The 15591-nt window shown below is 45.1% G+C and overlaps 1 protein-coding gene across 5 annotated transcripts in view; it reads left to right on the top strand.

Annotated features, from left to right (window-relative positions):
- The window catches only part of LOC6575394, a 29759-nt gene extending 17062 nt beyond the window's left edge, over window positions 1-12697 (top strand). Inside the window, exons 1-6 of one of the 5 annotated variants that reach the window (XM_044007960.1) lie at window positions 706-2105; window positions 4085-5602; window positions 5670-5844; window positions 7065-9836; window positions 9999-10304; window positions 11004-12697. In XM_044007960.1, coding sequence (XP_043863895.1) covers window positions 1427-2105; window positions 4085-5602; window positions 5670-5844; window positions 7065-9836; window positions 9999-10304; window positions 11004-11025 — 5472 coding nt within the window. In that variant the 5' untranslated portion in view covers window positions 706-1426 and the 3' untranslated portion in view covers window positions 11026-12697. Of the gene's footprint in view, window positions 1-705; window positions 2106-4084; window positions 5603-5669; window positions 5845-7031; window positions 9837-9998; window positions 10305-11003 lie in introns of those variants that run through there. The other 4 variants (XM_044007959.1, XM_044007962.1, XM_044007961.1 and 1 more) reach the window with 4 other exon arrangements.
- Window positions 12698-15591: the final 2894 nt, after the last annotated feature.

The following is a 15591-nucleotide window of genomic DNA, read 5'->3' as shown; positions in this document are numbered from 1 at the left end:
TTGTATGTGAGTCGGCTGAAATAGTCCAAGTGTCCGTGATGTTTGCATATAGCCGCTATATACACACACCGTATGCCTCTGCGGCTGTCGGATTTCAAATAGATTTCGTTGCAGTAAACGTCGAGTGAAGTCGAATTTCATTTCCGTTTAGCGAGTTGGCAAAGTGGGCTAAATGGCCAAAAGCAAGGACTCTCAGTTGGCAGTTGGCCTCGATGCAAGTTTCGTTTTGGCTAAAACTCCATGCACAGGCACAGGCACAGGCAGAGGCAGAGGCAGAGGCAGAGGCACCCATAGTGCCTGCCCTGTTCTGTGTCGAATTTGTATACTAGAAACAGAATGCATAATTTGCCGCTGCTGGCAGAAAACTCATAAATATCATTTCTATACGCTCAGCCAGAATGAAAACAAAATATAAATAAATATCTATGTATATAGACAACTTTGTGACTGTACACACACCAAACACACACACTCACACACACACACAGAGACATACATATATGTGAGTGTAGTTGGTGCAGAGAAACTTACGCATTGGAAGCAAAACAAAATTATTTAAAAATAGAAAAAAGTACCAAGAAATCAAAATCGAAATCAAAAAGTGCAGTGTGAAAAGCAGAGTCAAAGCGTCATCGTCGTCGATCGTCGCAAAGACAAAAGAAAAAAAAGAAAAATAATAATAATAATAATAATAATAATAATAATAATAATGAAAATACAAGAAAACTGAAAACAAAAACAAATTCTATAAAGCTAAAGTGTGAATCCGATCAAAGGAATGAGCCCTTAAAGAGCAAGGGAGAAGGGGAGCGAGTGACTATAACTATAAATAAGAACAGCGCCAAGCAAGTTGGCAACAAGTGAAGTGAAGTAGCAACCCGAAGCAGCCACATCGATTGGGTCTTTTGTCCCTGAGACTGCGTTGGTCCAACGTAACGCCAACAACAGTCCAATATACCAAAAATAAAATCGACGCGGGCAGCAACAAAAGCTGCGAGCAACAACAGTCAGCAGCGGGCAACATCTGCTGCGGCAACATTTTAGAAACTACAAAAACAGCAGCAACAAACGAAGGCAACATTTGTCGTAGCAACACGAGTCTCTCCCGGCAACACCAACAGCGCAACATTTGCTGAGAACATTGGGCAGGCGCATAAAGCTGGCAACATTTGCTGAGAAGCTGCAAAACGGGACTAGCAACATTTGCAACGGCAACATCTGGAGCTGGCAACATTTGCTGTGAAGCTGCAAAACGGGACTAGCAACATTTGCAACGGCAACATCTGGAGCTGGCAACATTTGAATAGCAACTTGGCTACAACGATAGCAACAGCAGCTGGCAGCATTTGAATAGCAGCTACAACGATAGCAACAGCAGCTGGCAACATTTGCTGCAGCAACATTTGAGTAGCGCCTTTGCAACTCGATGTTGTTGCTTTTGCTTGCTTTCATTATGAGATTCGTAGACATTTCCAAAATGCAACGGCGTCAACGCTGCACGTCGTGTGCCAGCGCTGGCATTGAATGCCCGCGCAGCAACAAAAACAACAACAACAACAACAACAGCTGCAGCAACAACAGCTCAACTGCTGATGCCAATGGCAACACGCAGTGCTGGCAGCATGTGCCTAGCGCAAGCAACAGCAGCAGCACCAGCAGCGGCTGTGATAGCAGCAGCTCCTCCAAGGAGAACTACTATGCTTCGCAGCAACAGCAACAGCAACAGCAGCAACAACAACAGCAGCAATATTACAACAACAATGGTCTAACGGCACAGCAACTGCAGCAGCTGCGCTACTATCAATGCATGCAACAGCAACAATTGCAATTGCTGCAACAGCAATTGTTGCAGCGTCGTCGATTGCAGCAGCAACTGCGCGACCAGGGCGTCAATGTATGCAAAGCAACAACAACAACAACAACAGCCGGACTCACCTGTAATCAGCAATATTTGATGCAACAGAGGCAGCAGCAGCAACAATATGTTGCTAAGTACAACAACAATAACAACAACAACAACAATGAACAGGACAAAAGCCACAATCTAAACAACATCATCATCAACAACAACAACAACATTCGTATTGGCCCAAATGTGGCTCAAGGTGCGCAGTCTTAGCCCTAAGTCTTTGTCTTTGTCTTTAAGTCAATTCCAATTTAATTTTGTTTGTTCGCCTTTGAACTTGTTTCTCGGGGCCTCTGCAAATCATTTGCTCAGCCAAAGAGCTCGGCCAATATTATTATTTCTTGCTCAAATTGACTTTACTCAACGAGTGCTGCGGAGTCTCTTGAGACTTTCCTCAATTGAAACGTAATTGGCATTAATAACGAAAAAGTGGACTTTAAGTGAATTCCTGCTCCGTTAATTAATCTCGAAGCGCAAACTGCAGTCGCCTGTTGCTACAGAGATATTGTATATAATATGATATAAGAGCTTAATATACATATATGCACAAAACCCCATTGGAAATGCAAATTCATTTCATGAAATTGAAGCACACAGAAAGAAGCATAACAAACTCTTTAAGAAGTGCGCGCGTATATTCTGGTTAAGCTGAATAGATCTAGCTATGTCCGTCAGGCCTCAGGGTATTTGCTAGTCGGGCATACTCAAGTAGAGCATGTGAATGGTCTGTTGACAATTGAAAAGTTGAGTCTAGTTAAGTTCGTTAAGATTCAGGGCATCTCTTAGTCTGGCACTACCGAGTAGAGCCCTTTTATTTGTTAAATTGCTTCTAGGTAAACTTGGGTAACAGAAGTAAGATGTTCTCATATATATCCACATACTTGGTATTCAGTTTGGTGCTATAAAAATTTCATAACGATCGTACCACTAGAAGCTGAGTTCAATTAAGTTATTTTCCCCTTTATGGGTAGCTGTAGGCGGATCAAGCACAGCCACCGCTTAAAGTAAGCTGTAAATGAAGCGTGTGCTCATCTAAGTGGGTGTTTACTTATGTAGATATGTATATATGGGCACATCTTTCTCTCGGAGTATGCATAGACAGTAAGTCTAAATGGATTCCTACGTATCTCTCAGTCGGGGAAATCTTAATTAGCTCATGGTTTGTTTATATATTTCTTACAAAATGGCAGCTGGTTCAATTGTCTTATCTGCAAAGGTAATCAAATGTGCTCAGCACACGAGATATCTTATGTGTATGTATCATAGATCTTTCATAAGTCATATAATAATGCAGTTGCTCTGATATGTTGTGCTCTATTTATCCTTATTGAATTTTCGTTTGAGTTGTCGCTGCCTTCTCGAAATAGAAATCACCTCGTGTCACGCAAGTCTTCTTCTTCTTCTTTCACCTGGCCCGCTCTAATTGACTTCACCTCTGCAGTTGCATGTGCAACGCTCTGAATGCCACAGCACCGGCTCCACATTTAATTGAGAGCAGAGCCGAGTCAAGTTGGAGTTTCTTCGGCCCGGGTCATGGCGCTTGTTGTCGCTGCTGAGTCATAAAACTTGATTTCCATTAGCTGCCCGAATCGTTATGCCCAAATAAGCTAATTGAGGGAGGGAGCAGGAGAAAAGAACGCGCGGCATGCTAATGCGCATTAACTAGAAGCTATAAATGTTCCATAGACTATAAACTATAAAATCAATTGATGAGATATAGATAGATATATATATATAGATAGATATAGATGAGATATAGATATAGATATAGATATAGATATAGATATAGATATAGATATAGATATAGATATAGATATAGATATAGATATAGATATAGATATAGATATAGATATAGATATAGATATAGATATAGATATAGATATAGATATAGATATAGATATAGATATAGATATAGATATAGATATAGATATAGATATAGATATAGATATAGATATAGATATAGATATAGATATAGATATAGATATAGATATAGATATAGATATAGATATAGATATAGATATAGATATAGATATAGATATAGATATAGATATAGATATAGATATAGATATAGATATAGATATAGATATCTCCAACAGATTTCGACTTATTCCAATTCCTTTTACTATAGATCTTACTTATATTTCACCTCTATTCATTCCTCGATTCGCTCTCTTGCAGGTACTCATTTGCGACGTGGTATGACAGACATCTCAACAGCGAACGACATCAACAATTTCAGCAACATCAAGCGCCATATCGAACACCCATTCACCTCGCCACAAAGTTCACCCACAACTCACAAACCATACGCCAAAACTAATATAAATCAAACGCAAATCAATTTGAATTCACGCTTAACCCAGCAGCAACAGCAACAGCAACAGCAACGGCAGCAACAATCGTCGAGAGTCGGGGGTAAGCAATACAACGGCAACACGGCTGCATTCAATACTAGTTTGGCCAACGCCAGCGGCCCAGGCTCGGCCCCGCAGTCCCCGCAGCACTACCGCATCCCCCTGAACAGCCCGAACAACTCGCTGTTCACGCTAGCCCATGCGACGGCCGGCAGGCAGCGGTACAAGCAGCAGCAGCTGAACGACCGCCTGCTGCAGCAGCAGCACCTGCAGCACTGCCAGCAGCAGCAGCAGCAGCAGCAGTGCAATGAGGAACTGAGCGAGGAGAGCCTCAAGCAGAATGTGGCCATCGTCCTGAGCAACTTGGATCGCTACAACAGTGCGCTGCGCAGCATCATACTGAACGAGCAGGTGAACCACATCAGCAGCAACAGCAGCGACAGCCTCTTTCTGCTCGACAACATCGCCGAGCCCGACAACAACAACATCTCAGTGAGGAGCAGCGCCATGGCAGCAACAAATGTGGCGGCTGTGCTCACGCCCGAATCGGATTACAACAGCAATGCAACAACGCCGGGGTCACAGCAGCAGCAGCAGCAACAGCAACTGCAGCAGCAGCAGCAGCAACTGGGGGTAGGTGGTATGCTTTGTGGTGGTGGTAACGGTGGTGGTGGTGGTGTCGGTGGTGGTGGCAACAATCTCAACTGTTCGCTGGCCTCGTCGCAAGACTTTACTCACGACAATTCCGATTATCAGTGGTTCCTCGACTACGGCTATCGGGATGGCTGCGGCGGCATGCAGCGCAGCGTGCTCAGCTCGCTGTCGGCCTCGTACAATGCCATGGGCGACTTCTTCTACTACGAGGATCTCAAGAACCTGGACGCCAATCTGGCCGAGGTGGACATGGAGAGCTTTCGGGCGGAGGACATACACTCGCTGCTCTCCCAGCTGCCCGCCTACTGCAAGAGTTTGGGCGGCGCCAACAGTCGCCTGCAGCAGTCGCTGCTCTACCAGCAGCAGCAGCAGCAGCAGCAGCAGCAACAGCAGCAGCAGCAGCAACAACTGCAGCTGCAGCTGCAACACAGCAATATGATGAGCAACATGCAGCACATGGCACACAACATGTCGCAGACCTCGACCACGTCCACGAACGAGCTAATTGACAATTCATTCTGCAAATCGGAGCTGCTCTTCTCGCCCGTCAAAGAGTCGCACATATCGGTGGACTCGCTGGACATGGACGCCTACCCGGACGAGGGCGACATCATCTTCACCTGCAACAAGGACAACTACACCATCGCCTTCGAGGGCAGCGTCCTCTACTCGGACGACAGTTTCTATGGTAAGCCTCTGCCTGGTGTTATTCAATGTGGCAATCCGACCTCACTGCATTCTCCATCTGTTCACAGCGGAGCCCTGCGACATCGCCGCCAGGAACAAACAGAACTGCATCAATCTGCACAGCAATCTGGACGACATCGTGAAGCGCAACAAGGCCCTGGAGGTATCCATGTCACGCTCGGCCCAGTCTTTCCAGCTGCCCTGCAAGTCACCAAAGACGCCGACTAAAGCTCAACTACAGCGGTGAGGCAACGCAAGCATACAGACAGCAACACAGTGCATGTACAGTGAAAACTGCTGTGAATGGACAGTCGAAACTCTAGTAGATTTCTTGCTGGCGAATTCGTTAGGCGCTCAGATCTGTTTGTAGTTTCAGGAAATCATTACCTTGTAAGATCGTTAAAATTGTCTGTGATGTGCAGGGCATAGACTCTCATAGGAGGGTGAGGGTATAGGGTGTAGGGTATGCAGTGCCCCAACGTACTCTTTGTCTTTTACATAGAGTCAATCACGTTAACTCATCTCTCCTAGATACCACAGTCGATTCTAGCTCATAAATCCTCCTTGAATGTCTTGAAAGTAGAATTGGTGTTTATGTTGGAGGATTTCAAATATACCAAATATAGTCTAGAATGTCTTTAAAATCAGTTGGGATCAGTCCATATTAGATAGTTTTATAGTTACTAAATACTCTTGGCCAATAGCTCAAGTTGAAGGGGTAAACCAATAGTATAAAATTTCCATTATATTTAGGGGAATTATTATTAAAGAAATTCCATAGATTAACCCTATGCAAGGGCGTGGAATATAAATGTGGGCAGAGGGTTTCACATAGGGTTGATTTCTGGAATTTCCGTAAATATAATGGGAATATTTGACTATTTGTACACAAAATATGTTGCATCGATTAGACTAGTGCGGTTGAGGGCAATAATCGAGCTGTTCGTTCACGGAGGGATCACTGTATGTGCACTTACCCAATCACACACTCACACACCCTCAGATTGGTTTTTGACTGTCGAGCCACGCATGGCGGATGTCTGAGTAAACCCACTTTGCGCTGTCCCCTTTTTCCGACTTTGCTGCGAATGCAGGCCGCGCTGAGAGGTCATTTCAATTGATTTCAATTGGGTTTCACATTCATGGCAAGCAAATTGACGCTCGGCTGCGAGAGGCATGCGAAAATAAACAGAGCTCGAGTGGGACAAACGTTTCCAAAGATAGAGACAGAGAGAAAGTAGATTAGGAAAACCTGAATAGAGAGAGAGAGAGAGAGAGAGAGAGAGAGAGATGCAGGCGCCAGGGGCAGGCGCAGGTAGTACCAGAACGTCCTTTGCTCGAGTCAAAAACCAATTTTCGTAAACTTCCCAACAAAAACAAAACAACAAAATTATAATGTGAAATGTTTGCTGTGTCTGCGCTGTGTAAAGACGCTCGCTTCTTCTTGTCTCGCCCGCGCGCAGGTATCCTTCGGGCAACAACAACAATGGCGGAGGAGGAGGAGGAGGCGCAGCAGGAGAAACCATTATACTCACACGCCATTTGCCGCAATGCAGCGTGCGCAAGAGCAACAGTCTACCGAATCTATCCAGCGAGCTGACGCTGAGCGAGGAGCAGCAGCAGCAGGAGGAGGACAAGCTGCAGTCGGATCATTCGGGGCCACTGAACGTCTCGCAGGCGATAAGTACCTCGACCATGGAATCGTGCTCGACGCGCTCCAGGAACCTGCTGCCCATGTGCCAGATGCCGATCTCAATCAGCGTGTCCGTCTCGGAGCGCCTGCAGGAGGCGGACGAGCGGCACAAGGATGGCACGCCCACGCCCACGCCTCAGCAGCAGCAGCAGCAGCAGCAGCAGCATACGCAGCATCATCATCATTCGCATCAGCATCGCCACAAGCATCGCTGCAGCTGCGCGCTGTCCTCCACGCAGGGCAGTCAGAACTTCTGCTCGAATGCTTCCCATGGCCACATCTCGGGCTCGGGCTCGGGCTCGGGCTCGGGATCCGCCTCGTCGGGTAATTCGAACCCGGCCGCCTTCAATCTAGTCAAGCTGTTCATCAAGCAGAAAAGCCACAACAGCAGCAGCAGCCACAGCAACAGCTGCGCCCAGGAGGAGAACCAGGCCTGCGCGCTCACCTGCATGGACGTCTCCTCGGGCTGCTGGCCGTCGAGCGACGCCGCCGCCTCCAGCTGCAGCAGCGGCTCCCTGGAGAAGCGTCTGCGCAAGAAGAGCATGCACGACTCGGGCAAGGGCTCGGCCGTGAGTCGCCACGACGAGGAGGACAACTACGAGGATGCCGACGCCGACGCCGACGCTGACGTCGACGGTGACGGTGACGGCGACACGGCGTCTACGCCCAAGCGACAGCTGCGCACGCGCTGCGATGCCGTGTTCTATGACGACGGCGCCAGCTCCAGCTCGACGGGCTCCTTGACGGCTACCAATTCGCCGGCGCATCGCCGCCGCAGCATGCCCCTGCGCAATCCGCAGCTCTATCAGCTGGCGGCCAGCTCACAGACCCAGGCGCAGGCGCAGACGCAGACGCAGTGCAGCCAGCAGTCGTCGGAGGCGAGCAACTCGGAGCAGCTGACCGAGGTGCCCATGCAGGCGGGAGGCAAGCCCAGGCGCGGCTCGAGCAATCGGCCGTTGTCGTGCGCCTCCAGCTCGGAGATGATCACGCGCTCGATGCAGACCTCCTGCGGCTCCCTCAGCACGACGCACAGCAGCCTGAGCGAGCGGTACCGGTGCGTGCCGCCCTCGTTCCTCGCCAAGCTGCACAACCTGGGCGAGCAGTGCGAGGCGCCCATCTACGTGATCTACCCGAACTACGCGCTGCCCGACCTGGGCTTCGTCAAGACCAGCAGCAGCAGCACCGACGTCATCTTCTCGCCCTTCAACTACAAGATGACGCTGGACAGCGCTGGCTCCGGTGGCGGCGCAGGCGCAGGCGGCAGCTCGACGGGCTCGCTGGGCAGGAAGCAGCGCAGCAGCCAGGGCGCCAGGGAGAACCAGAACGAGCTGTTCAAGACGCTCGACTACAAGCACATCGCCGACTGGCAGTCGCTGGTGACGCTGCTGCCCGCCGAGTACCGGCAGCGCCTGCAACACATTCCCGAGGTGCGCCAGATCACGAGCCAGCTGGAGGCGGAGCTCTCGCAGCGCCCGCTGTTCTGCATGTCGCCGCCGATTCGACGCAACCGGCCGAACATCTGCGACTGCGCCAAGAGCTTGCAGCAGACGCAGCTGGACGAGGCCTCCAGCTCGGGCTCTAGTCAGCCGCCCAGCTCCGGGTATCGCGGCTCGTCGACGCTGCTCACCGACTCGGAGGTCGATGCGGATCCCATGAAGCAGATGTATGTCTACCAGTACGAGCAGCAGCGCATGGACTCGGGCGCGGAGACGAGTCCTGCCAGCCGGCAGCAGCCGCAGCCGCAGCCGATGCCGCGCAGCATCCTGCGCAAGGCGAACTCGGCGCAAATGCGCACCAAGCGCAATTCCATGATCGAAGCCAAGCAGACGCAGCAGCTGTCGAAGCTGGAGAAGCGACGCAGCTTGCAGGAGCCGCCCCACAACTACGCCCTCGGCTCCACAGACGAGCTGGCCGAGGTCTTTGAGGAGGAGGAGCAGCAGCAGCAGCAGCAGCAGTCGGCAGCCAACGCAACGCAGCCAGCCAAGCAGCGACTATCGCGCAAGGATCTGGACGCACGGGCTCGAGCTGAGAGCTTCCTGGCCTCGCTGCCTCGCTCGGAGCTGAAGTATTACGCGGAGATAGCGGCGATTCTAGAGTCTTCCGGTGGGCAGGTGCAGTACGACGCGGCGGCCCTCAAGAAGGAGGTGAGCCGCGTGCTCAGCCAGCAGAAGAAGGTCTCCTTCAACGACGGCGCCAACTGCGAGGCCGAGCTGCAGCAGCAGCAGCAGCAGCAGCAGCAGGGGCAGCAGGCGCAGGCCAAGCGCTTCACGACGCCACCGAATTCTCCCAACATTTCCATAGCCGCGCTGCAGCGGCGCGAGACGCTCGACGTGCAGGAGCAGCGCAAGATCGAGAGCAATCGCTTCAAGCGCCTGCAGATCCAGTGGGAGCTCATGAGCAAGGACTCGAGCATGCTCAAGGAGCTGGCCAACGAGCAGGCCACCAAGAGCGGTGGATCCACGCCTACCTCGACGACCTCAGCCAATTCCAGCTCGGCGCAGAAGTCACGCATCCCACGGCCAGTCAGCTATCCGGCGGGCAGGTGAGTTCGCGTGGGGGAGACAAACTGAATTGGTTTTTCGAAATTATGATTTTTGGAATCTTTTTGCTAAATTTGATTTCTTCTTCTTTTCATTTGGAACATTTATCGTTTGGCATGATTTATGTTTGTGTTTTGTTTCCGTAAACCCCGCCGGGACCACAGAAGTCCGAAGCCAAGTGCCGCCTCGCCTGCGGCAGTCGGCCAGACTAAGCGAAATTCGCCTGCTAATGTTATCTCCCCACAAATCTGCAGAGTCAGCGCCGTGCACGACGCGGCCAGCAGTGGCAAGTGCAACACCCGATCTCCCAGCCGCATTGTGCAGCCGAAGCGGTACAGCCTGGCCACCACGCCCACTTCCTCAGCAGCGCCCGCGGCTGGACGAGCGCGCACCCCCACGGCACGCGGCGGCGTCGCCTCAGCGACCACACCCAGTACACCCAAGCGTCAAGTAGCTGCAGCAACGTCCAGGTGTGTGAGCAGGTGTTGAAGGTTGCTATCTAACGAGAGAGAGGGGCGGAGGTGAACCTGCAAAGATCATCGATCATTGATGAAGTGAACTGATTTGATTGTGATTTTAGTCAGACTTAATAGTTGGAGATGTTGGAGGAGTAAATTTGTCTGTCAGTTAAATGTAGTCTTATTCGACAGTTGTAAGATCACCTAGAATGTAAGCCAGATTTTCTTCTGAGTTCCATTTTGAGATCCTTAAAGATGATGTGAGATGATAATCATTCAAGTCAATAATATTATGAATTGAAGAGCAGAAGTATAATTCTCTTAGCTAAACGTCTAAATATCATCTAAAATCTAGATCAACTAACTTGACAGAGTTTCTAAGATCTTTTCAAAGATCAAGATAATATCAAAAAGATTTGAACTTCTTTATACCAAATGAAAATATTCTGATTGGATCTGATCCTCATTTAAGCTTAAGCTGATATTGATCAAATAACCGAAATTGATCGGCAGTTAGTACAGTCTGATTTTAAATGAATCTTCAGAACTGGACCTTTCGCACTTAGGTGGGTTGTACGAATGGAACAAGAGGAGAGAAAGGAGAATTGCTAAAATTGAAATCAAGTCTCAGCGCCAATCTCGTTATGTAAAAGCCTCAACTTACAATATAGAAAATCTCAGCGAACTTTACTAACTTCAAATTTCTTGCAGACCCACATCGCGAGTACGTTAACAATGGAAGCGCTAGATGGAAGCCAAGCGACCTTAACGCAGCAAGGGCGTGGCACGCGTTTAACAATATCCAAAACCAAGTCAAGCATAATGCGAGAAAAACAAGAAAACAACAATGAAACATTGTATAAAAAATATATATAGATTAAGGCTTTGCGCGGCTCTTTTGCTTAGACAACTGGCCACTGAACAGCGCCCGGGTAGAGTGATACCAGAGAGACAGAGTTAGCTCAAAGTAAGATCGGGTAGATCGGCTGATTAGGAAACGGGTGCGCAGCAGCGGTCAGTCGCAAGTGCTAAAGTATTTTTGATTGACTTTTAAGTTCAAGTGCAAGCAATGGCGGAGGTAGCTAAATTTTCTTTTTAATTTCCTTTTTGACAATTATACAAGACATAGATGCCAATATGCAAATCTTTTGATGTATATATATACACACACACACAGACTCACACACACACTCACTCATTCAGACACACGCAAACTTAAAAGTTATTTCCATTTAGCTAATCAAAAAGAAACGATAAACATATTTATGACACACAAATTTATACCTATATAATATATATATATAGAGGGAGAGAGCAGGATGTACGTAATGCTGATTATACAAGTACATTCTGGGAAAAAGAGAGCGCGATAAGCGAAAGAGAGAGAAGATGTGTAATGCTCAAATCGATGATTGAGGCAAAAATTACTATAATTATGCCTGAAAGCAAAGAATAATAATATTTATTACACAGGCCAACAAAATTTAAAGAAATATCATAATCAAGCAGCTGATAATACTTTCCAGAAGATCTTTGACTGAGTAAAACCTTTGATATGAGCGTATTTCGAGTTAAGCGAGCTAAACACTCAGTATCTGAATATGAATTTATTTTGCGTAAAGATCATTTTGATAACTGAACCTACTGCTCCTCATCTATAAATCGACTTTTACATTTTCAAAAAATCTTTTAATATCACTGAAATATCATCTATTGAATTTACTAATCAACTCTAGTCCATAACATCTTTTTTCCCTCCTTAATCCCTTCAAGTCTTACTCAGTAGTTGAAATATTTTTGATAAAACAATTTGTAAACAGTTTATGTAGTTCTTTCAGTTATCGAAATGATCTTTAAGAGTAAGAAATATCTCAAGAACTATAAGAGATGTATCTCAGCCAGTTTGATTCATGATTACCGTCAGTCAAGAGAATTCTGGAAAGTAATGTTTGATTCATGTACTCAGATATCAAATGCATATTATTTGGCCTTTTACAACACTGAGTAAATCAATTTCTACATTGCCTTTAAGATATTTAGCGAAAGACACTTAAGACACACAGACAGATAAGCCGCTTAGCAATTTTGTATATCTGACGATGATTTTGGATTTTGGTTTTTACTTTGAGTTTATTGTGTCTGCTTTTTGCTTTGCCTAAGCCTAAGTTCACGTGATTTCAAATCGTACGATTTAAGATTGTACTCTATAAATACGCCTATATTAATTACGCCTGCTATGATTTGTACTTCAAGCTGACTAGAAACAAAAAGAAGGAAACTCTTGCTATTCTTAATTACTGGAAGACATAACTTTAGTTTAAGCCTTACATTTAACCAACTTTTGTATCCTTAATTGTATAGACATTTTTATTGTATATCATATTTACAAGCAAAAGAAAACATAATGTATTTGTGGGTGAACTGTATCATGGAGAAGGATATGCGGGAGAATTAAATATATATATATATAAATAAATATATATTATAAATAATGCAAAAAAGAAAAGAAAAAGAAACAAAAAAATGTATAAAACACAAATTCAATAAAAAATATTAATAAAGAAAAAGTATTATCAAAATCAAACCTAGAATTTTGTTGATTTTTCAAAATTTTAATCTAATGATATGAAATCAACTGATGATTGAATATTGCTATTTTCTTATCCTACTTATCCTATTATTACCTGTAATTGTAGTAATCATTCATTAAAAATTGATAATCGGCATATACATTCTGTATCAGGACGACCAGCCGGAGGGATATCTTCCGTCCGTGCGTTTTTCCGTACGTCTGACAGTTCATATGCCTGCCTGTCTGCTCGAACCTAGGCAGCTATTTCGTAACCCCCAACAACTAGATATCTGAAATTTTATAATCATATTTCAATAATTTTTTTTTTTTTTTTTTTTTTTTTTTAACATAAGTTTTTATTGATAATAATATATATTAAGATTCTGCATTTAAACGTAGCTAGAAAACCAATAAATCTACCATGAAGATTTCTATGAAGAGTACACAGATTTTGATGTTTTCTGATTTTGTTTAGAAAAGCAAAATCAATATCTAATGCTAGAGACGTATGTTGTGATAATAACTGTTGTTCTTGAAATCTTGATTAGGATTATGACTATGAGATTTCCTATGGTAAAGCGCTACATCAATGGGTAAGTTACTAAAATATCATTATATGTGTATGTATATGGGTGAATGTTATGAGTGCTTAAAATAAGTTTAGTCTGAAGAGCACATTAGCTGTGTGTAGGATAAAAGCACTAAAGCACTCTCCCCCTTTCTCTGACTCACTTTTAATTAGATATTTGATATGAACGATTTTTTATGCATATAGATAAGTTATTAACAGGTATGTATGTCACTTTTACGCCTAGTTGGCTGAGGAATAAATTTTAATAATACTCAAATATATCGAAACTCGTTTAGCTCACGGGAAATTCGGTAGAGTTCGGTTGACGGTAAAGCACACTTGTGCCCTAAGTTGGGTAGTTAATTTTTCAAAATGCCTTTAAAGTTTTATAGCTAACAATTAAAATACATTGCTACCTTTACACACACACGTGCACACACACACACACATTGTGCTTAAAGTATATTTACAATTATACGCACTGTAGGCACAGGCAGAGGCAGAGGCAGAGGTAGAGGCCTAGGCCCGGGCACAGGCAAAGGCATCTTTATTAAACTTCGTTGTAATTACAACAACATGTGTTGTGCTACTTTTAACTATGTGAGTATGTGTGCGTATGTGTGTGTGTGTGAGTGTGAGTGTGGGTTTGCATACATTTGCCTAATTAAATAAAATAATGTTAACGCAAAAGTTGCAGAGAGCGCGAGAATTTGCCTTGCGCCTTTTTCTCAGCTCTCGGCTCACATTTGACTTCAGCTTGCAAAAGAAATTCGCGTAGCTCGACTAGCAAATACCCTGTCTGCATATGTATGCTGTCTTCATATGGAGAGGGTATGTAATTACGGTCATTTGCTATTTATATGAGTGTGTGTGAGTATGTGCTTTGTGCGATTGTGTGTGTGTGTGTGTTTGACAACACTGTCAAACAAGTTTTCTGGGGGAAATTGTTAAAAAGTGTGAGGCTGAATGAAGTCTTTGCTGTAAATTTCGAATAATTTCTGGGCTGTGGGGTAGGCATTGTATTGATGATACTCCTGTGCCTCACTTGGGATCAGAAGAGGTCCCTGCACTCTGAATACTCAGATTACTTTTGACAGCTGATTTGCTTGGAATATGGAGCAAGTATGGCGTAAATCTAATATGATGTAATTTTTTGTGGTTCCTCAAAACTCGAAGGAGCGATGCTTCGATTGAGGAAATGACAGCCTCACCGAGACCACAAACTAGATCCCAACCGAAAGATATTATGAGTTCATGCTTTCAGCATGGGAAATACTATCAGATAGTGATAACTTTGATGAGCTCAAAATAGATATGAATAAATAAGTAATTGTTCAAAAAAATTAGAAATAGTTAAAGTGTAATATTAATTCTTGAATTTATAAGAAAAGATTGATCTTTCAAGGAGCCATAAAATGTTTCAACTCCTAGGTATACTTCAATCACTCTACTTAAATTTTCTTATAGAAGGCAAGTCACATCAAATCGTCACACCTGATCGACTGTAGTCAAGTTAAAAGAAGTTCAGTATCTAGCCAAAAGGTTGAAACTTGAATCCTCAGCTATATTCACAAAATTCTGTATTGAGAGAAAGCCAAGAATAAAATTCAGAGTCTAGCTAAAACTATGTGAGTCGCTGCTGCAGCTGTCGCATTCGAACAGAAAGAAAGCGTAATTATGTTAAGCAGTGTAATTATCGTTAGGCAGTGCGAATTTCCCTCTCACTCTCACTTTCTCATTGAGTGTGTGTGTTTCTCTCACTCCATTGCAAATACATACTGTGCGTGGGTTGAGTGGGCTTCTGGCTGAAGAGTTTTTGGCTAACTGTGTTAAGGCTTTCAGCCAGTTGTTGAGTAAATATTTAGCTGAGAAAATTCACTTCGAATTTGTTGGCCATTAAGTTTGCTCATTTTCCGTTGGTGTTGCTGCTGTTGTTGCTGCTGCGACTGTTCCAACATCAATTTGCATACAAAATTGTTGTTTTATTATTGCGGCATTTGGCAAATACAATTTAAAATTTTGATTAATTTGCGGCTGCGAGCAGAAAAGAATAAGCCAACTTCAATGGCGGCCTACCAGTTACACAGTTAAGCCAAAACTCGGTCACATACACATACATATATTGCTGTCAAACGAAAAGCAAAAGTGCATAAACT

Source organism: Drosophila mojavensis, unplaced genomic scaffold (assembly GCF_018153725.1).
Source record: "Drosophila mojavensis isolate 15081-1352.22 unplaced genomic scaffold, ASM1815372v1 contig_231, whole genome shotgun sequence".
Classification (NCBI taxonomy): Eukaryota; Metazoa; Arthropoda; class Insecta; order Diptera; family Drosophilidae; genus Drosophila; species Drosophila mojavensis.
The sequence above is the reverse complement of the archived record's forward strand: the minus strand, read 5'-3'. Positions and strand labels throughout refer to the sequence as shown.